This window comes from Misgurnus anguillicaudatus, chromosome 4, assembly GCF_027580225.2.
Source record: "Misgurnus anguillicaudatus chromosome 4, ASM2758022v2, whole genome shotgun sequence".
NCBI lineage: Eukaryota > Metazoa > Chordata > Actinopteri > Cypriniformes > Cobitidae > Misgurnus > Misgurnus anguillicaudatus.
This window is the reverse complement of record NC_073340.2, coordinates 27092058-27117563: the sequence shown is the minus strand read 5'-3', so window position 1 is coordinate 27117563 and position 25506 is coordinate 27092058. Positions and strand designations below refer to the sequence as shown.

The 25506-nt window shown below is 37.8% G+C and overlaps 2 protein-coding genes across 6 annotated transcripts; one reads left to right on the top strand and one right to left on the bottom strand.

The window, feature by feature from the left end:
- Positions 1-2237: 2237 nt before the first annotated feature.
- Positions 2238-10141, bottom strand: LOC141363717 (E3 SUMO-protein ligase ZBED1-like). Its single transcript, XM_073867075.1, has 8 exons — positions 7951-10141; positions 7668-7761; positions 6796-7007; positions 6230-6357; positions 4461-4938; positions 4127-4332; positions 3820-4018; positions 2238-2795 (listed from the first exon to the last, which is right to left on the bottom strand). The coding sequence occupies exons 1-8, from the start codon at positions 8119-8121 to the stop codon at positions 2511-2513; spliced, it is 1773 nt and encodes a 590-aa protein (XP_073723176.1). The 5' UTR covers positions 8122-10141; the 3' UTR covers positions 2238-2510.
- A 452-nt stretch (positions 10142-10593) lies between these two features.
- On the top strand, positions 10594-24818 carry LOC129420977 (tudor and KH domain-containing protein). 5 transcript variants are annotated; one of them, XM_073867068.1, is made up of 16 exons: positions 10594-10810; positions 11610-11698; positions 13080-13237; positions 15079-15170; positions 15313-15505; positions 15580-15723; positions 15815-16111; positions 16214-16380; positions 16448-16638; positions 16722-16786; positions 16881-17032; positions 18437-18547; positions 18627-18681; positions 20622-21608; positions 21927-22015; positions 24324-24818. In XM_073867068.1, exons 2-15 carry the CDS (start codon positions 11634-11636, stop codon positions 21980-21982), a joined length of 2733 nt encoding a protein of 910 aa, XP_073723169.1. In that variant the 5' UTR covers positions 10594-10810; positions 11610-11633; the 3' UTR covers positions 21983-22015; positions 24324-24818. The 5 variants fall into 5 exon arrangements, with proteins under 5 accessions (XP_073723169.1, XP_073723171.1, XP_073723170.1 ...); XM_073867069.1 differs by having other exon boundaries at positions 10596-10810; positions 16463-16638; XM_073867070.1 differs by lacking the exon at positions 11610-11698 and having other exon boundaries at positions 10595-10810.
- Positions 24819-25506: the final 688 nt, after the last annotated feature.

Below are 25506 nucleotides of genomic sequence, written 5' to 3'. Positions count from 1 at the left end.
GTCGTTGATTATGAGGAATACATTTGTAATTTAAGTATGGGGATAACCTTGACATGTTACCCAACTTCCATTATTCCAGATCTATTGGAATACATGGACAATTGACTACATTTACATGTGAATAATTCACTATTCAATTTGCATGCATAATATTTTTGAGAGAAATCTATAAACCATCTGGAAAATTTGAGAATAATGTATTTATTATTTTTTTAAACATTATAAAAGTCAAATTAACCTAATCATATTTAATAGCTCACTATACATAATGATTAAATCATTTATACACTGTATGTATTGTAAAATACAACAAAGTGCTTACCTGAGGGCAAGATGAAACACTGGGATTTTTTTTCTTCAAATCAAGATATTAAACTAAATTGGTAATTTTAGGGAAGTCAAGACTACCCTATAAACACGAAAAAAAAATCTGCATAAAATGTACAATGAAAATTAAAGTGTATGTTGCAGGTTAACCACCACTGTCGATTAATGGGTACATAAATCACTCAAGATATGTGTAAAATTTTTAAAATGTCTCAAAAATGGTCTTAAAGACCACTTTTTTTACGTTTTTGGTACTAACGGTTTTTTTAACGCAATTCTGCGATGACGTCACGTTGGGTAGAAGTGAAGAAAGACTCAGCCAGAGCCATAGAGAGATGAGACATTTATTGCTGTTTAATACTTACGTATATAATTTGGAAATCATATATACATCGTAGGAAATATATAATGTGTTATACTGCAAAGTTACCTTGCTAATTATTATTTATGATATATGTGGAGATAAATAAAACTTCGCAAATCTGCTGATTTGATCCATTCATGTCCTGACCACCAGGCTAGAGATTTTTAAACATCCTTAATCCACACTTACTAGTCTATCAAATAATATCTCAAATATATTGTTTTGTGAAATAAAAGGATGCTTTGTTATATTGTTTATGCGATTATAACGAATCACACGATCATTTTATACGCAGCAGCAGTCAGCAGCTGCAGCACACTCGGATCCGACCGCATACATACTGTAATAAACAGGCGTTCGGCGGCTTTTTACATCACGACAGGCTAAGCCATTTGAGGAGGAACCGCTCATTGATCACCGTATTTTTATAAATCCTGTACATGTTTGGACCTGCCGAACAGGTTGAGCACTTTTATATACTTGAGCAGAGAGGCTGCCTGCACAGTTTGACCAGCGGGCTGCGGGAACCGGCGCACATCACGCCGCCAGACGGTGTTGCTAATATAACTCGAAATGTATAACTATTATCAGATCGGCCCGGGAAAGTCCCGACTCTCTCGATTGCCATTCCGCTACTGGCTGTAAGAAAGTGAGTGCGTTTGGGTCGCTGGTCCCCGCGAACAGACGTGACGTGCTTCACTCACCTTCCAGGATTAGAGACATGCTGCCAAAACCGTTTGTGCTGAAGATCGCATAAAGTTACACCCATTTCAGGCAGGATCATGGACCCCCTCAAGCCAGCATGCACGAGTATGTTAATTGTTTGTTTACTTTCTACACGAAGATATGCTAACCTTATGCTATCTGGCTGTCTGCCCTATCTCTCTATACTAGCCTATCCATCTGTCTGTCTGTCTATCTATCTGTCTATCTATCTTATCTATCTATCTATCTATGTATCTATCTATCTATGTATGTATGTATGTATGTATTTATCTATTATCTGCGCTATCAGAACTGTACTTTACTCGTCTTTCTATAGTCATTCTCAATGCTCTCAAGGCGGCTTTGGTCAATGGTCTCCCCAGCGTGACGTCATACAGTGCGTTGTGTGGGAAAGGAGAATCATTGCAAATTGCTGTACTTTTTCATACTTTTTCGGGTTTTGTGATACCCAACAACATAAAATACAATGGATAACAGTTTAAATGTTTATTATCAACAAGCAAATTGCACAAATCCGTTGAAAAATTTTACCTGCAAAACGCCCTTTAAGATTTGAGTATTAGTATGTTGCATGTTTTGTCACCACTTTGATTTTTGATAGTTAGATTTAAAAAACTGTACCCATTGAGATTTGTTTAGGAAATGTAACGTAACTTTGTTTTCATTCGGATACCGTAGCTTTCCTTTAACTTCTGTGTTATCTTGACCTTCCAAATATGGCGGCTCCGTTACTCATTTAGCAGTTTTTATGTCTATGGTTGCTTCTGTTTTCCAGAAGGGGGCGTTGTCCGTATTAAAATCAGATCGATTTTTCAACACATAAAATCTTTTTTTAAGCCTTTACACACGGAACCTTTTAGGCCTTCACACATAAAATCTTTTTTTAGGCCTTTACACACAGAACCGTTTAGGCCTTCACACATAAAATCTTTTTTTAGGCCTTTACACACGGAACCTTTTAGGCCTTAACACATAAAATCTTTTTTTAAGCCTTTACACACGGAACCTTTTAGGCCTTCACACATAAAATCTTTTCTTAGGCCTTTACACACAGAACCTTTTTAGGCCTCAACACACTCATAACCTAGACCAATTACATATTGTAATGCAAAAACATCATCCTTTTCACCTGAGAGCTCTTTAGGCAAGAGCGGCGTTTTGAAATAAGCTCGCCAGATTTCGAAAATACACGCTCACTTGGCACAGATGTTGCCATTATGGCCAAGTATTTCTTTGTAAGTGTCTGTAAGTTTGGGAACTTTTGTCCCTGTTCTTTCCAAAAGTCCAATGCCGAAGACATTCTGCTAATATTTGGCTGCGAGAGGTACAATTTCACTTCAGTGATGGTATCCACATTAGTGTTTATTTGCTGTTTTACCTGAAAGAGATAGAGAGAGAAAGAGAATATAGTGGTGCCTTTTCTCTATGGAACATAATTAAAAAACACGGACAACAATACATCGATATTAACCTGATTGGCCTAAAACAATACTCTGATTAAGAAACTAAAATGTAAACAGCGATTACAAATTACCTTAATCCGGCTAAATCATAATCGAAGTAAACGCTAATATAATTAAAGGGAATTGTTCACCCAAAAATGAATATTCTTCATCATTTCATCACACTGTTGCTCTAAACCTGTACAAGTTTCTTTATTCTGATGAAAAGAAAATATTTTGATAAATGATGGCAAGCACACAGCTGATTGCAACCATTGACTTTCATAGTAGGAATAAAAAAAAGATGGAATTCAATAACACCTGTGTGCTTATCATCAACTATCAAAATATCTTTTTCATCATTTATCACAATACTTCTAAAATATTCTATAAAAAAATTGATTACTGCTGCCCAATGTGCCCATGTAAACGTGGTTGTTTTTTAAAAAGCAGTGTAAGAAAAATTTAGCCTATTAATCCCTGAATTCAGTAGAAAAAGACATTCTAATTTTCTCATTTATTAACATTAGGGGTGTGTGACGAGACACTTAGCTCACGAGACCAGAGATTGGGTTCACAAGAACAAGAGAAGCTTTTTGCTGTATTTTAAAGAAATCCTCAATAATAAAAATAATGATTTGAAAAATATTCGGCTGGTATAGATTGAAATGTTATAACTAATCATCTTGTAATAAATTTCATTTCAGTTCTACTTTGAGTATTAATTATCAAATGCATTAAAAGACAATATACAAGCACTGTAAAAGGTTTTGCTGGATGGCTTCTCTCCTGTTTGATTTCACACGAGTCGCTTCAGACCTTACTCTACATGAATTCTGAGCTTACAGAACTTCTAAATGAGGCTGCACAAGTTTGACCTCCAAAAATTCACTCCTTGCAAGATCTCATTACACATCCCTAATAAACAGTTTTTCCAAGAATGTGATGACAAAATCTAACCTTCGAGTCAAAATCAGACCACACACAACTAGCCCCAGTTTGTTGTATGTGCTGTGAAGTTGTTGCCTCTGGTTGGGATTCCGCATTATGCTGGCTGGCCTCTGATGTCAATGCTCGTATAGCATTTTCTGCATTTGCATCAATGCCGAATGCTACTTTCTTAAACCTAGGATCTAGCAGCATTGACACTGCAAGAAATCTAAAGTTGTACATTTGGCAAATTAAACAACTTCAGTTATAAATTGATACATTTCTGTGTGTGTGTGTGTGTGTGTGTGTGTGTGTATACAAACTAATCTATACAAACCTAGTTGATTCATAGTCACCACACCTTTTGGTCAGGTGCTTGTTTAAAGAGCCTGCAAGCCTATGACCAACAGACTCCGGAGCATACGAGTTTGCCATATTTCTTGTCAGTTTTTGCAGGTTTCGCACCAACACAATCAACTTCGAGGATGTGACATTGCTTTCTGCAGACATTTCCTCTGTCACCTCCAGGAATGGTCTCAGGACCTATACAAAAACAGTTAAGATAAATATAAAACAAACTTTGTTTAAAATTAAGGTTAAACAATGGTTTTACTGCAAACAAGCCCCACAAACAAAGTCTATATATAAAATATGATACAAAGTATGGTCACCTCAATTGCATCAGCCATTGCAGCCCAGTCCTGGGGGAAAAACATGGGTAGGTCCATGTTGCTCATTGCTGCAGAGAGGGGTTCCCGGAGGTTAAAAAACCTCTCTAGCATTAAATAGGTGGAATTCCACCTAGTTTCAACTTCCTGGAGAAGGCGCAGTTGGGGCATTTTCAAGTCTTTCTGCAAGTTGTCTAACTTCTCTTTTGCTGTGCAACTGGATCTAAAAAATCCTACCACTCTCCTCACTTTGGATCTCAAGTCATCAAGTTCAGTGACTGCAGCAAGACTGTCTTTTACAATAAGATTGAGAGTGTGCGCAAAGCATGGCAGATGTCTCATGTTCAATTTTTTTACTGCTGCAACCACATTTGCTCCGTTGTCTGTAGTTACACAAAAAACTTTGTCCTGAAGACCCCACTCCAGAATGATACTGCGGAGGTGTGTAGCTATGGCATCAGCTGTGTGTCTTCCTTCAAATCTAACAAAGAAATAAGATATACTCAGCTCAGATTATTTATTGTACCTTTTTTTTCTGACAGTGTACCTGATTTCACATAAAAGCTTTCTCCCAATATAGTAATATGCAGCTTATAATGATAATGATATGCAAATAATATGTGAAGAAGTAGCGTTCAATAAATGTTTTTAAAATGCGTTAATAAATCCAAAACCCAAATGACAGGGCTACATGTCCGTATGGAGGTTTCCAGGTTAATAAACCATTGCCTAAAAGACAAAGCTGGCAATTCTGGCTATACTTTCGTTATTTTAATAATTTCTTTATTTTATTTGTAGATCACTTGGGGTTATCTGATTTACCTTTTTTGCTTGTGTTTTGTTTCCGTGCACTTTACACATATTTGTTCTGCTCCTTGTTACTTCAGGCCTTATTTTATTTAAATTTTTGTATATATTATAAACGTAAATTCAGATCAATTTTAAGTCTGTAAATTTAGGATTGCTTTTCTTGTATCAATGTTGTGCTGTTGCGTGCTGGCACATGCAATTTAACGGAACGCTAGGTGCGCTCTGCGTGTCATATTTAGGAGTTCATCAAACTAAACTTATTTTTTTTTCTTTCGAGAGGTGTAAGTTTTAAAAATGTATTTAAAACATGGTGGATGTCTTGTTAAAAGTTAAACTACAAAACAGTTAAGCTTTTTATTTAAATTTCAGTGATGACATGAAACATATCTGCACCGAAACTATTTAGGCTATGCCTGACACGACTGTCTCTCTTGTGATTAATAGCCTATTATGGTCGTTGTTCACTTTCAAATGATTGAAAAGAATTCCTGAAATAAATAATATAAGAATCATCAGGTGTTTCTGTACATAAAGTGAATACAGAGATTCTCAAAGTCAGCAAGCAGGTATTTCTGTGCAAAATAATAAAGCATTATCTAACGTTTAATTAATTGTATATGAAGTTAGTTTTTATCATTCACAGTAACAATCACAAATTATATTTCATTTGTCATTTTTTGGTCAAGACTGCTTTGACGCGCCAAATCGTAAAATTAAATAAAATGGTTGAATTGTAGCCGGGGTTTCCAAGGCAGGATCACATTTGTTATTTATTAGGTTTTGTTATCAAAATGTTTTTGTTATATCTTTGTGTGATGTTCTGTAGATGGTCTAAATGGAATTAAAAAATATTAAGTTTCCAAAATGACTTTAACTGATTAGGATACACAGTACTTTACTCTGCATTATTACTCCGGGATTGCAGAAATACATTTCTTAGCAGTTGAAAAAATATATTTTACCCTTCAACCTCCAGTAATTTGGACTGCAGAGAGAAATCATCAGAAATGTAATGTGCTGTCACAGAAATATATGATTCCATTGCAACAGATGTCCACAGGTCAGTTGTGAGACAGACACTTTGTACAGCCTGAAAAGAAATTGTAAAATGCAAAAATTATTTTTAACCTGCTCAATCATTTTGAGCCACTTTGACACAGGAACACATTTAGGTTTTTAAGAAATTAATTTAAAAATAAATGTTTAAATGATTGTTTTTTACAATCAATCATAATAGTCACTAGAATGATTAGAAGACATTAATTTTATTTAAATGAAAATAAAAATGTTTCTGGGCCAAAACCACTCAAAATTATAGAGCAGGCCACATGTAGTCAAAACTGACTGTCACTGTTATTTCAATAAATAAGAATTCTGTCATTTGCATTCATCAGTATATGGTGATTACTAAATGATTAATCAAATTATGAATATAGCCATCTAACATTTTTCATTTAGGAAAGCATAAAACAAAACAGAATATTGAAATGGGAAAAAATGACAAACAGGAAAAGTTACTCAGACGTACAGTGAGCTGGTCCTTCAGAGCTTGTTTTTCTTTCGAATATCTTTCCAAAATTAGTTGTTTTGTTGTTTGTCTGCATGGAATCCTGTACTTTGGATCAAGTGTATTCACGAATGCTCGAAAACCTTTATCTTCCACAACAGATAGTGGCTGCATGTCCTTAATTATGAACTCAATTAACTTTTGATCCAGGTTTTTTTTTGGAAGACTTTGAGCTACAATGAAAGATCATATAAAGAAAACAGTGAGCCAGAGAAAAGACATTTTAAATCTTGTGCTAAAAATAACCTAAACTAACCCACTAAGAATCAAATTACTTAACTCTTTCCCCGCCACTGATGAGTTATCTCGTCAATTAAGAGAAGATATTTGCATAAAAACAGTGTTCCTGATGACGCTTTACGTTAATATGTAATACCGCAATTACCCACTAGATGGCAGACTTGCCCCATTTATAAAAAAAACTGAAGCTCTTTTTTTTACTAATTTTCTGATCTCTAACAAAATTCCTTCACAAAAATGCAATTATTTCAGCTTCTTGCTAATTTTTTTAAAGAAAAATACCCATATTTAAAAGTTTATAAGCAGAGAAAAAATATAGATAGGATAGTGTTTGTTTGTTTGAAATCAGAGGGTCTGTTCTTTCATTTGATATATTTGTATGTTTATATATTTTTAGAAGAATTTTTTTCTGGAAGGCATTTTGGTGAAACAAATTTTCAACTTTTTTTGGGCAACTTTTTAAAAAAGGCTGGCGGTGAATGAGTTAAGCACTATTATTGACATCTTTTTGTATTTTTATGGGGTAATTATACTGTATTATTTGCTTATTTCCCCTATACCAAATAATCTTAATAATTAGAGTAAACACCTACCAGGGTATGGCATCTTGGCTCCAAACTGTTGTTCAATTGATGGCTGGATCAAACGCTTTTTCGTGGCAGGCGGAGTTTCTCCCTCCGCATCCTCCTTTTGGAATTGCGATTAGAAAAATAAAAACCCTTCCTGAGTTAATGCTATGCTACCTAAATCTGACTAAGTTAACCACAATCGTTAGTAATTTATTAAGCAGTTTGATTTACATTCCCGTCTTTTAAACCTTCAAATTAAGATGCTTAAGTGTCTGAGGTAAAATTAAGATTAATTAGTAATTGTTACCTGATCCTCCTCTGTCACCTCCTTTTTGTGAACGGCCCTAAGATGTTTAATCATTGGGGATGTTGTTTTATTATATGCCAACTTTTTATCGCAAATTTGGCATTTCACTTCATTTTTTGCAGATTCTAAAGTAAAGTAGCGCCAGACTACTGATGCTGACCTTGGAGCCATTTCTTCGCATGAGAGTCGACTCAACTCGACTCGAGTATGTGATTAACTGATTTGATTACAAGTTAACAAGTAGTAAGCTCAAACCCCGCCCAGTAACCGATTCTAAAGATTTCATTGGGTCAGTAACTGCGCTGATTGCCTAATAGAAAGACAGAGCGTGTTTATTATAATCTGAAAACCACGCCCACCGGGGAAAACAATCCAACTGTCTCCATTTACTTTGCGAATGGGCGTGGTTTTCAGATTATGACGCGTTGCGCTCTGTCTCTAAGGGGAAATAATAATCAGCCTAAGAGAACCATACTCTGTCACCACTGGATCCATTTATTTAGTCTGAACTGAACTTTATTTCTTTTGCAGGGGTCCGTTCTTCGTACGTCGCTTACTACATCCAAGATCAAATGATCAAATTATGATCTTGCTTATTCGGTTCTTTAAACACCCCTGCTGTTGATGATTAGTATGACAGGATTGAATTATCTGAGAATATTGCGCGTTCGTGCACCGCATGAAAAGGCAACACATATCTGATCAGCAGCGCTGTGATTGGCTGGTTGTTACAATGGACAAGAACACGCCCATTTTTAACCCCTGCAGTGCGCGAGCTATGGATAGAAGGTTATTTTGAAAATTTAATGATGCTGAATTTGTAAACCTACCTAAAAGTATTTTTGTACATATAATCACCCAACATAATGTAAACTATTTTGTGAAAATATAATCTTGATATCTTTAATATTCATGTCAAGATTAAGATCAATGCTTGTAATCAAACTTTGATGCTCCTAAAGTAGGCCTACTTTAAGTCTCTTTTAAAAACAGTTAAATGCCTGTTTATAACAGCAACCAAAAAAAAGCAGAATAAATAACAGGTGGTGGTCCTGCATCTTCATGTGATGTCTCTCTCATCTCTTGAGGAAGTTGCTCTTTCTTAAACCCACAGCCAATGCAACACTTTAATAGCTGATAAATTAAATTTGAATTGTAGTTTATTATAAGATGGTGTTTTCCCCTCTTTTGTGCAGTTGAAAATAATACACCAATACTTTCAGCAGTTTCCAAGAATGTGGTAAATGAAATATGATGTGCAATTAGTGAAAGTAAATGTTATTCTACACCAAAAGATTATAAAGTGCAACTCTTTAAATAACAATTTATCTTCAATGCACTAAATAAGTTTACTTCAATTGCAATGTTCTCATATAACTGATTTCTGACTGCAACAATATTAACAGGAGTCCATATTAACTGCTAAGTCTGTACAGAAAGGTGCAGTAAAGAAGATACCCATGTAAAAATGTGTAAAATAAAAAAAATTGTTTATTGGCATTTTTTTGTCACATGAAAGGGACAGGGTAACATCTTTGTAAAAAGAATTTTAAAGAATAGATAGCATACAAATTACTAAATAAATTATTAAATGACTTTATTAAATCAATTTTCAATAATATGGTCATACGTTTTTCTTGTCATTTGTTTAAGAATAATAATCAAAACGTCTGCTTTACAAAAACAAGTTCCACAAGTACAGCTTTTTTATATTATATATATTTTAAATAACATCGTTATATTCAATCTAACCTTTTTTATTACGTGTTGAATTTGAAAAGCTCTTCATATTAATCGTGCATCTTACGCAGATTGCGCTCGTATAATGGAGAATACATGAATGCGTCAGACTTTACGTATCACCTCTGATTAAAAAGGTGCGATCTAATCTTGTTTACATGAAGTAAACCTGCTCCCGAGCATCTTACGGACCGGTTGCTATGACAGCAACTTGAGGATGAGCTTCGAAGAACCAAATAATCCAAGATCAAGCCAAATCACCATTAAAATCCAGCTAACGGAGTAATCCACGTACGAAGAACGGAACCATGGCCGCGATTTGTATTAAAAATCAATCTTAAAGAGGAGTCGATTCTCCTTAATGGAATCGATTCCCCTTATGGAATCGATTCCAACCTTTGGAATCGACTCTCGATTCTCAATGCCTCGGAATCGAATAATCGATTCGTTTTGGAATCGATTCCCAGCCCTACCTCGCTGCCTCATGAGGAAATGACTTCGGAGGCATGAAGGTAGCTCAGAGAAAGACTTTCGGACACACTTCTAAGGCAGCGTGTTTGAAATTTAAACAGAGGGCGCCTTTGTGATAACTAATCACATATTTGAAAACTACAATACTAATTTCTCGCCAGAAATGCAATTGAAAGGTGTAAAAAGTGAAAATATACCTTTATTTACACTAAATTGGTGGTCCAGTCGCGTCCTTGGCCGCCATTTTATTTTTTCGAACTCGACCGGACTCGACCAATCACATTCTTAATGTACGTCCGCGCATAGGTATCTCAGGAGACAGGAAGTAAACCAAACATTGAATTCGGACATGCCTTGATGCCTTGCTGCCTTGGAAAGCTGCCTCAGAAGGCAGCAATTTAGAGTTTTCGGACGCAGCCCTCATTGTCAGATTCCAGGAAATGCGACAACACGTTTTGTGATTGGATGTAGCGGTTGCGCTGCGGGATGATAGCCAATCATTGTTGAAGGGTGAACTGCGCGTGCTGCGTCCTGCAGGGCGAAACGTAGCACCGGTGAACGAGCGGCCAGCGGCGCACTCACGGGTGTCATCAGGATCATTTGAAGGACTCGCTTCGTGGATGCGTTCACGTTTCTAATAAATTCTGAGGTAAATGTGGCATTATCTGTTTCAGTGCAATGTCTGTTGGGTTTGTTGTGTTATAGCCGTCTAACGACAAGGCATTAAAAATCAAAACGACTTTCGGTACTGTATCTGTTAACGATAAACGATAACCCCAGCAAAATAAACCGGTATGGCTAGTGAATGTGCGTGGTTTAAACGCGAGAGAGATTTGAAGTATACCGCACCCGATGTGATGCCCATCACGCGCTGCAGTCGCTGCGTTTACAATTGCACGCGCATTACGCACGTGCAAGCAATGATAAACAACAGGTCCAGTTGTAAACGTTTTTATATCTAATTTAATAACCATACAATACATTGAAGTAAAGGTCCTAAGTGTACGTCCAAACCAGACATGTAGAGTTATTTCAATTAAATCTTCACGACTGATCACGATTTTAACAGACAACCATCGGCCGATACTGATGTTGTCACATTTAAGGTGTGCGTAAAGCTAGTTTATAGATGCATAAAAGCTATCTTATTTAAGATGAATTGGATCAATTTCACAAACCTATTTGTATTTTATACACATAGATTTTGTTTAGTTAAAAAAAAAAGTTGGATTATAAAGTTGGTCTTCATTTTACAATTATAAAAATTATTTTATATCATTATCATTCAATGGTTTGTTAATTTGGCCTTTATCATCATGCTATTGCCAGCATCCTACTGGTTTTAATTCAATCAGATATCAGCTGATAAATATCGGCGGCCGATACATTGTTGCATCTCTAATTTAGCAAGTGTGTGTGTTTTACTTCTTTGCCTGTTCGTCCTGAAGAGTCAGATGGTCTGAGGGTCCAAAATGGACGTGGACATCCCAAAATCTCGTGTGTTAGTGAAGTACAACCCCACGTCCCTGTTTTCACAGTGAGAATCAATCTGCATGTTTCTCCTGTTCTGTGCATTACTGCAATATGGAAACGTCAGCTTTATGTATCAGAGGTGTGACTATATATAGGTCATGGCTATATTGCCAGTCCTGCTCAATTTTTTCTTTCAACGTTGAATATTAGGGGTTAATATTAGGCATATTTGTATTGATTAATATTCTCATAATTATACAATTTATATGTAATATAAAGAGTTCTGGTGAATAAAATGTAAATTATTTGGGCCTAATGAGGAATAATCAGTATAACTTCTTAAATATACTACTAACGTTTCAAGCATCTTTGATTGACTGGTCAGTGGCCACTTCTTGAACCCAACAGGTATAAGCAGAATGAAGGTTGGATGTCCTATGCTATGTTAGATGTAGGAGCATATCTTGTAAGACTGGAAATTTATATTTTTATATGTAACCTACACTTTGTGATGTTGCGAGAGTCACACCACTGGTCATAAAAGAAAGCTACTGTACTTCAGTCATATGCTATTGCATTTACATTGTCCAGTCTATTGTTTATTACTTTGCTGTGTGCTTAAATGTCTCTTTTTGTTGCTTTATTCAGTTAAACAAAGATTGCTTTATTAAGACTGCTGCTGCGTATTTGAAAGATTACATTCTTTTAAGGTTTTCGAAAGGTTTTCACCGGCTTTGCTGTTCTAGACCCAATTACTGGGGGTATTAAAGTCTTGGTATGTTTAGTAAAATGTGGTATGTGGTAGCAAAAATGAGTCAAACAAATAAAATGAGCTATTAATAGGGCTGGGTATCGATTCAGATGTTCCAGATCGATTCGATTTCGATTCACAAGTTATCAAATCGATTCAATTCCGATTCTCGATTCAATTTCGATTCTGGTTCTTGGGTAGGTTTTTATACTCGATTCTCAATTCAACTCAATGAATTAAGATTTAATACAAATACTACTTTAATAAATAAGAACAGTGAACAGCAGAAAAAAATTAAATGCCACAACACTAACGTTGAAGAAGACTTGTAATTAGATTAAGTTAATCTTGCGTTCAATGTTTGTGGAAATAAATATGAAAGAAAAAAATCGATTCTGCTCTTTGAGAATCGATTTTTATTAGACCACATTTTAAAAAACGATTAATCTGAAAATCAAAAAAAAATTTGCCTAGCCCTAGCTATTAAGTAGGTTGTGTTTTGCAGATGTTCTTTGTGAAGTTTTAAAGCAGCTGGTAAAACACAAACTACCAAGATCCCATCTTTAGTCTTTATCATAAATTACATTGCATTGCGGCGAAGGCCTGTGTAAGATCGTACATGGTGCGGCAGGTGCGCAGTAGGGATCTGCTGCTGATTTGTTGGTAGACTGTACATTATATTATTTATCTCTAGGTGGAGTGTACCGGCTAGCCCAACCCAAGTGATGGCCGCGATGCGAGATGGCCCTTGGAGGAGCCTGAGCTCAGGGAAGAAAGTGGCTTTGGCTGCAGGCATCTCTGTAGGGGCTACGGTGGGCTACCTTGTTTACCGGCACATTAGAAGCAGCAGTGGTAAGTGAAATTCGATTATAATGTTTTTGGGAATTTTTTTTTCTTTTTTTAAATAACATTCTTTTAATGATTTACATTCATTATCTGATATGCAATGTCATTCTCCAAATGTTGGGAAACTTGATGTTGTTTGGAATTATAATTCATTGGCTATGTTTACATGCACAAATTTTGTCAATCCGACAGTTTAGTTTACATGCACCCTAAATATTGCAATCTGATTAAAATCTTTGTTTAAATGTACATTCTATATAATCCAAACTAGTGATGCACCGATGTATCGGCCGCCGATATTTATCGGCCGATTTTTGATAAATTTGAAACCATCGGCATATCGGCAATAGCACAAGAAAGGCCAATACCGATTGTTTATTAATAAACTGCATAAAGGAATCCATTATATGTAAAAAATGAGTTAAAGTTTGTTAATAAAATTAATGCTGAATAGCAAAAACCACCTTTGAAGGTTGTCATGCTGTCTTATTATATTTGTTTTAGCTTAATTTGTGCCTCTCTATTTATGTTGGTCAGTTGAATGTTAATTAGATCCAATCCATGTTCAGTCAAAATAATTTGATGCAGAAATAAACTAGCTAAAAGACCAACTGTATAGTATTGTATACAAGTGTTTAAAATCGGTATCGGCCAGAAGTTATCTGTTTAAATCGGTATCGGCCCAAAAAAATCCTATCGGTGCATCCCTAATCCAAACTAAACATCTGCGCAAGCCCACAGCCAGTGTTGCCAGATTTGTGTATCAAAACCAGCCCACTGGACATTCAAAACTAGCCCAAAAGCATTTTAAAGAATATTCAGAGCCCAAATACCAATAATTAACCAACGAAATCCTGAAATCTTTAACCTGCAGAAAAAAACCTGCCACAAAAGCAAAGGACTTGGCAACGCAGCACACAGCATCTCTTGTGGAGTTCACGCCTTATCTCAGTGTACAAAGTCAAAGTTGAAAAGCTGTTCATAAGAAGTTTTTAGATATAGGCAAAGAAAAAACACTTTACGAAAGACACAATGCTATTTTATTGCTTTGTAATTTTATGAAACTACACATGAACGCTACAGAATGTAAACTTAAGCACAATTGTTGTGCACATGTGTACAAGGTATTTTTGCATCGATTGAGAAAATATTACGATTCGTGTGTTTACATGCATACTTTTCTCCTGATGATCGGATCACAGATCGGACTACACCACCATTTTTAAAATGATCGACCTCAATCATATTGATTAACTCTTTCCCTGACATCAGCGTTGCCTGCCAGTGCCAGCATTTTTATGATTTTCGCAAAAGTTTAATAAATTCCTGAAAATTTTCTTCTTTAAACATACAGAATATCAAAAAGATATGAAAGACCCTCTGCTTTCAAAAAAAAAAAAATTTGATCCTATCTTTATTTGTTTTTTATCACTTCTAGTAGAAGGTAGATTTCTTCAAAAATACCAAATTTTGAACAAAAAGCTGAGATAATTGCGTTTTTGCAAAGGACTTTTGATAGAGATTAGATTCAGAGCGATCCTTAAAACATATACGGAGTTTGAACTGTTTGCCCTAAGGGATTACTTCCGGGTTTTATAAGTTTGGTAAGAGCGCCTCCTGGTGGTTAATAGCAAGATTACAGATTGACGGAAAAACTCATCATTGACAGGGAAACGTTTTCTCTTAATTGACAAGTTAACTCCTCATTGCGGTCGAAAGAGTTAAGGTCTTTACATGAATGATTTTCAATTTGATTGAGGCATCAATGCGATTGCAAACTGATTTTTTTGGTTGCATGTAAACGTAATGATTGATGGTGTGAACATTATTGTTGTTTTGCTCTGTAGTGCAAAGCCAAAGCCATGAGGAGTCCACATTATCTGTTCCACTTGATGTGTACCGATCTATTGCATCATATCAAAGCAACTTCCTAGACATAGTAAGTGTTAAATCTGTTTCAACACTGGTATTTTTATCTGATCTAGTTTTATTACAACCTCAAACACAATATGGGACAATATAGCACAATGTAGTGTATGATTTGTAATGTGTGCAGCTCTATAACACTCTTGTTTGTGTAGGTGAATCAGAAGTCTGGTGCTCAGATAAACGTGCTACCGAACACTGGAGATCAAAGCTCAGTGAATTTTCTCATCAAGGGTTCACCGGAGCAGATTCTTGTGGCACAGTGTGCTATAGAGACATTGGCCACTGACTGTGAGGTCATCAATGATGTCATTGAAGTACCCCAAACTGCATTCGGACGGATCATAGGTAGATCTATTTTGAGTATTTGGATTCCATATAAGTCTGTCTGTTGCATGTAATCATAAAATGTGTTGCACCAGGTCGTGGTGGTGAAACCATGAAGTTTATAAACAGGATCTCGGGTGCCCGAGTGAACTGCCCAAGGGATCGTGGACGCAGCTTGGAGGAGAAGGGCAAAATCACAATAACTGGTACTCGCAAGGAAGTTCAAAGTGCAAAGGAGACAATTTGTTTCTCATTTTAAAGGCTGTGAAGTTTTGAGGAATAAGGTTAAGATGAAGAGTGTTCATAACTGTGTTATGTTTTCTCAGGAGATGATTATGGAGAAGGTCATGGAGAGTGAAACCGTGCGAAAGCGGATAAGTCAGTCGTCTGCATTACGTCAGAAGAGGAAGCCACCAGAGATGGAGAATTTTAACAAAACCCGAGAACCACAGAACGAATTACTAAAACTCAATGGCAAAGATTTACCTTCACCAAAGTCTGATCTCAAACAAGACAGGCTTGTTAAAGTCAACGGCTTCGTAGATGGCAATGATACGGCTGAACATTCTCTCAAATCAGAGGAGATCCTCTCTCCAGTATCACCTCTGGAGATCTCCAAATTTGAAAGTAAGAATTAGAGTCATGCATCTAACCCTCCTTCACAAGGTTTAATAAGAATAAGAGTCTACTGCAGATCACCGATTACCATTAGACCATTTGTTTTGTCAGTCCCCAGTCCTGACCTGAGCTTCCAGCCCGATGAGCACCTGGAAGTCTACGTATCTGCATCTGAGAATCCCCAGCATTTCTGGATCCAGATTCTGGGGGTCCGATCTCTGCAGCTGGATAAACTGACAGAGGAAATGAGCCGCTTCTACAATGGTGACAGCTCACAGGTAAGCTTATCTCAAGCCGCTGTGGTCTCAGGTCCACAGCAAAGGTAAATATCCAAATAATGGTCAGTATTGCCTGTCCCAGGAACACAGAGTAGAGACCGTTATTGTTGGAGACATAGTGGCTGCTTCATATAGAGACCATGGCACATGGAACCGTGCCCGGGTGTTGGGAAATCTCGATTCTGGATTGGTGGACTTGTATTATGTGGACTTTGGAGATAATGGCGAGCTTCCACGAGAGAATTTGCGAAGCATGAGGTCAGCAGTAGACTAAGAAATTTCGGTTATGTTTAATATGCAGTTATTTGACTTTTTTTTGACATTTATTTTGTGTTGTTTAGAAGTGACTTTTTGAGCCTCCCCTTCCAAGCTATTGAATGTAGTCTAGCAGGGGTTCGTCCAACAGGTAAAAAGTGATGTTTAGTGGTTTTTAAAGGAAATAAACAAAGTGCCACCGACAGAGGAAAATAAATATGTTGTCCCTGCTTACTTTGTTTCAGGAGAGGTTTGGACGGAGGCCGCCTTGGATGACTTTGAACGCATGACGTACTGTGCCGAATGGAAACCTTTGCTGGCCAAACTGCACAGCTACTCTCATTCTGAGATCTCATCCTGGCCCAATGTTAAACTCTATGATAACAGTGATGGAAAGGTCAGAGGTCAACATTGGCGTTTAAATCCAAGTCTTGTGGTGCTTATACCCTAATAAAGTCGGTTCAGAGACCGTTTTAGACACTTTCTATAGGGACACATCTATATAAGGGTTTTAACTTTTAATTTGTGTTTCACCATTAAAATAATTGCTTTGAATGCTGACATGTCTCTTCTCTTAAACTTTAAACTTGTTAAACTTTGGCAGGTTTCTTGTCACATCATATGCACTAAAGCATCGTGGCATGAAAAATGAGTCAACATGTCTATCTTAACAAATTTAGTCATTTAGCATGTAGAAAAATAGGTGATAAAATCCCACACAATCTCCAACATTGATGGCCCACTAACCAGTAAGCATTCACCTTTACATATGCTTGAAAAGTTGACTCTGATATTGTCTCGGCAAGAGTTGCATGTTTAAGCAAGTCACATTTTTCAGATAATGTTAAAAAATATTTATTTAAAGGGCCCATATTATGCAAAATCCACTTTTACAAGGTGTTTGGACATAAATGTGTGTGCCAGTGTGTGAACACAACCAACTTACAAGGAAAAAAATCAACCCACTCCTTTTTTAATTCTCATTAAAGGGATAGTTCACCCAAAAATGGAAATGGTGTTATTGATGGCTCACCCTTATGTCGTTCCAGGCTCTTGGGACCTCCGTTCATCTTCGGATCACAGTTTAGGATGTTTTGGATTTGGTCTGGGAGCTTGTTGACCCTTCATTGAAAATCTATGTACGGTATACTGTCCATGTCCAGAAAGGTAATAAAAACATCATCAAAGTAGTCCATGTGACATCAGTGGGTCAGTTAGAATGTGTTGAAGCATCGAGAATACATTTTGGTCCAAAAATTACGACTTTATTTAGCATTGTCTTCTTTTCCGGGTCTGTTGTGAAGTGCATGCGCGAGACTAAAGTCACGTGACTGACGTACGGCGTGGCTGAAATGTTATCTGGTGCACCCCAGCTGTTTTTTTTTTGTGCGCCTGTGCTTCATTTACAATCTGAAGGAGACGCAAAAAAAACTTTGCAAACATGTCTGAGGATAACACATCATCCGCACACTGCGGTCACGTGACTTTGGTCTCGCGCATGCGCTTCGCGGCGGACGCGGGAGGGAGGACAGTGCTGAATAAAGTTGTAATTTTTGGACCAAAATTTATTTTCGATGCTTCAACACATTCTAACTGACCCACTGATGTCACATGGACTACTTTGAGTCAGTGGTGACATTATTTTCATTATTGGGTGGTTTCATAACTATCCCTTTAAAGCAAAGCCCCGCCCACGTCCACTGAATCTCACATCCTAGGCACACCTGAAACTTGCATTACATCTTGTAAAAATGTGCATACTATGTGCTCTTTAAGTCGTCTGTTGTCTATCCCCTCCCAGACATTGGATATTGGCAAGGAACTGATTCGCCTCGGTCATGCCGTGAGCTGTGAGGATGAAGGGATTGGCCTGAGGGGAGATTGGGAGTCCAGATCACTGCAGAAGATGCTGGTAAGAAAACAACTGTTTTTTCTTATATCGTTTTTTAGGTGATAACAGCAGTAATGAAATTTGGTTTGGATATTCGCAGGACGACATGACGGGAGCAACCTCAGAACTCAGCATGTCCTGCATCAGTTTGTCAGGTATGTTTCTTCAAACCTGTAGAATATGAACAGGATGCTTGAACCTATTTGTTTACTTACGTAGAGTATTTGACGATGTAATCTAAGTGGGAACTTAAGGAATTTGCAATAATACCATGAACACCAGTGTAAAAACAGAGAGAAATTGTAGCAACATCATTAAGTGCACCCCAGCACCCCACACACACCTACAATACTGGATTAGTGACTTCTTTAAAGGGATAGTTCACCCAAAAATAAAAAATTACCCCATGATTTATTCACCCTCACACCATTCTTGATGTAAATGATTATCATTTTTCAGAAGAACACAATCGGGGTTACATTAGAAAATGTCCTGGCTGTTCCAAGCCTTATAATGGCACAGTACGTCATGCGTTCAAACTCATCCAAGGGGTGGTGCTGTCCAAACCTCTAGTGAATGTGCGTCAGTCATCATTACCGACATTTTAGTTTTAAATATTGATATTTTTCTTAGAAAATTACATTGATTGTCATCAGAAGACCTTTATTAACCAACTGGAGCCTTGTTTATTACTTCTGTGAAGGATGGACAGACTTTTTGGCTTCAGATCAGAAGCTCCATTTACTACAATTAGGGATGCTCAGTTCAGGATTTTTGCAGCCAATACCGAGTATTGACTTCTTGTCGTCATGATACCAATTGGCGGATACCAATGCCTGGTACGGATTCTTCAAGCTGATAAAGAATGAAAGAGAGATTAAACTGTCAAAACGTTAAATGCATGCAAATAACAAACTTTCGGCATGAAGATGCAATGTCCGTGATATGTTCTTTGCGCTGTTTGATGGGGATGTGAAGACTCGTCGCGCTGCATGTTAGGACTGGAGCGCGCCCTTATGAAAAATATGCATATCTCTGTGAAGTCAGAGAGAGAGAAATCCAAATTTGCAAGTCACACATGAGCAACGGGTTGTAAAAATGCTCGCACTGTGTAAAAATGGTCTCAAATTGCATTCGCATTCAGGAGCCCTATGATGACAAAAGTAAATGGAAAGATCGGTTTTTGAGATTTTAGCAAATTTAGTGAGTACAGTGAGTCGTTTAATGCGATGATCGACTGATACCAATCTACGACCGATTGGAGCATCCATAGCTACCACTATAAAGCTTGGATCAGTCAGAACCTTACCTGCAAAAGTTGCATTTGCATAAAGTCAGCCAATCAAATTAGTGCTTGTTTACTCAATCTACAAATGGCGCTTTTCCATTGCATAGTACCCCATGGTTTAGGTTGGGTCAGCTCACCTCACTTTGGCTTGGTTAATTAAACCAAATTAAAATTGACCACCACAAATAGATGTTTGCACATCGCATTTATCACTACCTCTGTCTCACATGACAGTTTCTGTACAAACACTTGTGGTGTCAAATGAGGCTCAGCGGAGCTCATCGACTAAGTTGCATTTAAGCATATATGTGGACGTGCGCTGCAAGGCTGGAAAAAACTGGTATGGTGTTCCTGATTCTAAACTGTGGATGTTTTTCATCGCTAAAAGAGTGTTTGGGAACTTACAGCAAAGCTCAGATGACAACATGTTTGCTTGAGACAGCAAAGGTAAAACTAATCTTTTACATTATAGTGATGACGCTGGTAGTGACGATTCTCTACAGTGTTTTTGCGTCACGTTTTGGTATCAGCTCGGGCTCGACTCGCTTGGAACCTCAACCGAGGTGGTACTAAAAAAAGTATAAAATGCTGCACTCAGTGGAAAAGCCCCCAAAAGTATGCTGACCCGACCCAAACCTTGGGGTACTATGCAATGGCAAAGCACCAATAGTCTTCCAGTTTTGTGGACAGTCTGCCTTAGAAAGTAAGTGAACAGATTTATTAATGATGTCGTCTGAGAGACTGGGGCAGTGTTAAAACTTTTCAGTTCATTTGTGTATAACCAGTCCATGGGTGACATTTGTTAAGGTTCAGCACATCCGTGGCTCAGAAACTTGGAATGGTCATCATATCTCACCAGCTCTCCGGAGGTCGAGCGGGCTGACATCGACCAGAGCTCTGGTTTTGGCCTCCTGTCTTCGTCTTCTCTGATTCACTCCACTCCTTCTCAGAACTTGAGCGAGCTGGTCAGCCACATACTCGAGTCGTCGTCTTCAGCGGTGGAACCACCAAATCAGCTGGTCTTTGAAAACAGGATCCAGTCTGAAAACTTGACCCCATTGTCGCCTTTACAAGTGCAGACGGTTCATGAGATTTCCTCCCCATTTACATCTCCATCCTGTGTGGAGGCATTGATGTCCACCCTGGATTCGTTCACACTGAGTGATGATGTTTTCATAGGGTCGCGGGACTCGCGTCGTTCTGCCAGGGAAAATGTGACGTCTACCGAATCGGAACAGACGGGCTCATCCAGTGTTGTAGATGGTAGTGAGAGTTTAGGGAGCAGTAACAGCAGTAATAGCATAAGAGGTGTGTGGTATTACCTCACTTCCTCTATGGATTCATCCGAGGCATCTCTCAGCACTACCATGCCTCGCTCTTGCACCACAACATCCTCGTATTCCACAGAATCCTGGGGTGAGACCACTACATCCTCTCTCTCTGTGATTGAAATAAGCTCGGATTCATCAAGTGCCGAAGATGCCGAAATGGCACAGGGACCCGATTGTGCACACCAGAATCGGGAAATAATCACTCTTAGCGATATTAGTAGTAGTGAAAGTGACTTGATTTGCAACGGCACTGAAGAATGCACAAGTGAGTCCTGTAAAGAAGGAAATTTAGATGGTAAACCATGCCTGATAGGCAGTGATGGGAGGTACCAGATGTTGAGTACTGGCTTGAATAAAGACGTACAACAAAATCAAGCTGAAAGTGGGGAAGAACTTCAGGAAACAAAGCAGGTGGATTTCAAAAGCAAGACAGGCAAAGGTGGCGCTGATGAATCAACGAAAGGTTTAACCTTTATCTATAACTTAACACAATGGAGCACTGTGGTGGTTATATCCAGTTGAATAATAGTTATGTACTGCAAGTCTCTGTGGAGGGGTATTGTTAATCTCCACGGGATGTCTGGTTTCACTGTGCCAGTGTCAGGGGAAAAGAGTTCACCTTGCCTTATAGGCTTTATTTACACTGCACATTGGATTTTGCTTTAATGGGATAGATAATTGTCTGTTTTAATGGTGCAAACATCACTGTAAAGTCATTCTTGGCTTAAAGGTAACCGTAAATTAATAAACTTTCGATTACATTTTTCCACTTTTTCTATAGAAGTTGCCTCGATTTCTGGAAGTGTGGATGACACTATTGATGAAGAGTTCAATTGACAACAGACCAAAGATTTGTATGCCTTGATATTGGTAAGTTTTACCCAAAATCATCCATCAGTATAATGCCAGGTATTTGAATGCTCATGCATCTAAGCATGGGTTCACACCGAGGGGCAACCTTCCGATCTCTCTAATGAAGCCAACACGGAAGTGACTTAAACTGCAATTCATCGACTGGCCGCTTGAGGCAGGCTCCAAAAGGGAGTCAATTTCCATAGACTCCCATGTTAAAAATGTCCAACTTTACAGTAGAAAATAATATGTTTACAGCCTGGTACAAAAAGTGTTTTTGGCCTATATAGCTAATTTTGCCCTTCATGACAACTGTGAGGGGGGTGAATTTTTTTGTAACTCATCCGTTTAGATTATATTAAGCCTTAAACTTCTGCATAATTAAGGGCGTGGCCGCTTGAGTGTCGGTTGAACAGCCACTGCTGTCACTAGACTCGCGCTAGGCGGGCGTGGTTTCACCTCAGCTTCACCCATGTCCCGCCTCTTTACCCATTTTCGGTTTTCCGCGAGTAATTCGCGGGGACGCGCGGCCAAGATGGTGGTTGCAGGCAATAACTACTTTAAGCTTCAAAAACAATCTTCACAAACCAATGGGTGACGTCACGGACACTACGTCCATATTTTTTTACGGTCTATGGTTCACACCAGCCGCGTTTGAGGCGTCAAATTCACTTCTACCTCGTTTAGTTTGCTGCTTGAACATTTTGAGTTTACTTGCTTCATTCACGCGTGAAATTCTAGTTATCGAGACTTTCACACGGAAATTCCAGTAATGGGAGGGGCTTCTGCGACTCCGCTTGCTTTCTGTAATCACGTCACTACTAGAGCAAGCTCCAGCTCGTTTTTCCACCAAGGTTCAAATTTTTCAACTCGCGCGTTTCCCGCAGCAACACTCAATTCGCTCAAATGAGGCGGAATCGCATCTACCTGCCATGCTAAACGCTTCATTCGTGCCGCGAGACCTCCAGACGCACATCAACACGTCTTTACATTAAGTTAACATTGAAATCACTTGCGCTTGACGCCTCTACCACGGCTGGTCTGAATGCAGCATAAGAGTACATTTACATGACAACGACGTTGTAAAAAAACTGAAAAGTTTTTCCTTTTGCATTTTCAAAAAATGTCACTTATGCACCACAATGCTGTCAAAACAATCTGCGTTTACATAAATCCGTAAAAAACTACTAAAAATGTTGTAGGGGCGACACAGTGGCTCAGTGAGTAGCACTGTTACCTCACAGCAAAAAGGTCCCCGGTTCGAGCCCTGGCTAGGTCAGGTGGCCTTTTTGTGTGGAGTTTGCATGTTCTCCGTGTCAGCGTGGGAGTACTCTGGTTTCCTCCCAAAGGCCAAAAACATGCAAGTTAGGTGGATTGGAGATGCCAAATTGCCCCTTCCCTAACCTGTGTATGGATTAACTTTTGTGGATCGACTTATGTATGGATTAACCAGTTCTCGCCATGAATATAGCCATAGATGCTGGAATGGTGTGAAGAATAAATAAAATTATAAAGAAAAACGTTGTATTATGCATGCCGATGGCGTTGTTGATCTCCTTGATCTTCTGTCTGTTTTATTTTGGATACAGATGCAGATTTCTGTCATATTAATTGTCATATTTGTTAACGCATCCTAGGCTTATTTAACGTTACTCCGATCGGTGGACAGCACTGGCTTCCTCCAATGACAGCAAAACCTCCCAAATAAAAAATGCAAAGCAAAACGGAACTTTAGCGATAATAAATACGATCATAAATTTCTTTTCAAGCTCTTTTGCTTCTATGACAAACTGCTCTAACATTTTCTGTGGACCAGCGCTGCGGAAAGCCCTTATATGGAGCTGGTTTGGGTGTGTTTTATGCAAATTGCCAACCTCATGCATGCAGCCGCTCATGTAGAACACTCCAAATTATTCACTAACATAAGAACAACTATAAGAACAAACTCAAGTGCGTACGCACGTGTTGTGAATTAGGTGGAAATTTTCGTGAGAAGTTTAAATGTGCATATAAATACAAAAAAGGTACGCAATTATTGTTGAATGAGACCTATTGTCTTGAGCAGCAAAAACACAATGATGTAGGCCGCCATTGTTGTTTTGATTATACTTGTGCATGTCTTTAAACTGAAGTAACACCTGCGCATGACATCACCGTTATCACAGAAAACGTGGAGAAGTCAAGGGGTCGTTTGAAACACGTTTTTCCACTTGCCGGACGTTGTTGTGTAAATAAACAGCCATAACGCATGAAAATGATGTTGTGTAAACAGACCTTTATTTTGATTGACCTAATGATGTCATCCTGCATCTCCTGTCCTCCCTAGAGACCAGTCGCTACCTTCATTTAGCATTCAGCACGTGCAACCCGACGCTGAAAGAGAGCCTTACAAGATTATGCCACCTGATTGGACTGACTGCATAATTCTCTCAAATTTTCACATTTTGAATGTAGCATAAACTTCTTTGGTTTTCATCAATTGTCTAAAGAGCAGTTGACGTTTTTTGTATCGTTTGTACTTCTTCCAGCATTCGTTTTGTTTCATGTACTATGGGTGTTATCTCCGCTCTTCTTTGGCTTTCATTAAATGTTTAAAGAGACTGTTGAAGAGCAGTGCTCAGGGAACTCATGACTGAGTTAGTTAGAAACTTCAGTGTTAATGCCGTTTTGCACCAAACTGTTACTGTTACTTTGTGTTGAGTTGTAAGGTGGTTGGCATTTCTGTTTTGTTAAATGTTGTGCTGTGACCTTAAGTTTTATTGCAACAGTGTCATATGTAATATATACTGTACAATGTAATAAAGATTAATATTATTCCTGATTTGCTTTATAGTTTTTGTGTGTAAACTGGATATACTGTAATAATCAGTGGTTTTAATTTTACATATCCTTTGTGTTGTTCAAAAATATGGACTCAATAAACATTTATTTATTGAATTCTGGTCATATCATCGTGTATAATAAAAAATGCAAACTCTATTAAAGGGTAACATGGATTGAGCAAATGGTAAAAAAAAACATTTTAAAGAAATATCTGCGTCATTACATTTATGCATTTGGCAGATGCTTTTATTCAAAGCGACTTCAAAGTGCATTTAAGGTTTACACTTGAGCAATATATTTTTGTCTAAGACACATTATTTTGAGACGACAGTAAATGCTAGTAAATAGTTTTAAGATGTATTTTGGTTTCAAGAATTACAAAGACATTTTGTTGCCAACTGTGAAGCTGCAAATCAAAACATGATTGCTGTAAAAGACTTGTAATGATTGTTTCACAATAACAAATGTAAGTGATTTTGTTACAGCATTAGTGGCTCTCATGCACAAAACAATTTCCTATGGTTAACACCAATTGTACATAAAGTTTACAACACCGTGAATTTCATCTTAAATACCTCATTTGGAAATCCATCTAGTCATACATTCACAAATATATTACCTTATTTATAATTTCAACCTGTCTATTATATTCTATTACCATTTTGAATTTTATAGTCAATAAATCT

What these genes read in the sequence shown, in the direction of transcription:
- LOC141363717 (XM_073867075.1), bottom strand. Translation starts at nt 8,121, where the DNA reads ATGGCTCCAAGGTCAGCATCAGTAGTCTGGCGCTACTTTACTTTAGAA. An exon ending in AGCCAAGATGCCATACCCTG is followed by an intron (nt 7,008 to 7,667) that starts GTAGGTGTTTAC and finishes CTTTCATTGTAG; the next exon opens with CTCAAAGTCTTCCAAAAAAA. An exon ending in GGTGACTATGAATCAACTAG is followed by an intron (nt 4,019 to 4,126) that starts GTTTGTATAGAT and finishes GTACAACTTTAG; the next exon opens with ATTTCTTGCAGTGTCAATGC.
- LOC129420977 (XM_073867068.1), top strand. Translation starts at nt 11,634, where the DNA reads ATGGACGTGGACATCCCAAAATCTCGTGTGTTAGTGAAGTACAACCCC. An exon ending in TGCATTCGGACGGATCATAG is followed by an intron (nt 15,506 to 15,579) that starts GTAGATCTATTT and finishes GTGTTGCACCAG; the next exon opens with GTCGTGGTGGTGAAACCATG. An exon ending in GTCCTGCATCAGTTTGTCAG is followed by an intron (nt 18,682 to 20,621) that starts GTATGTTTCTTC and finishes ACATTTGTTAAG; the next exon opens with GTTCAGCACATCCGTGGCTC.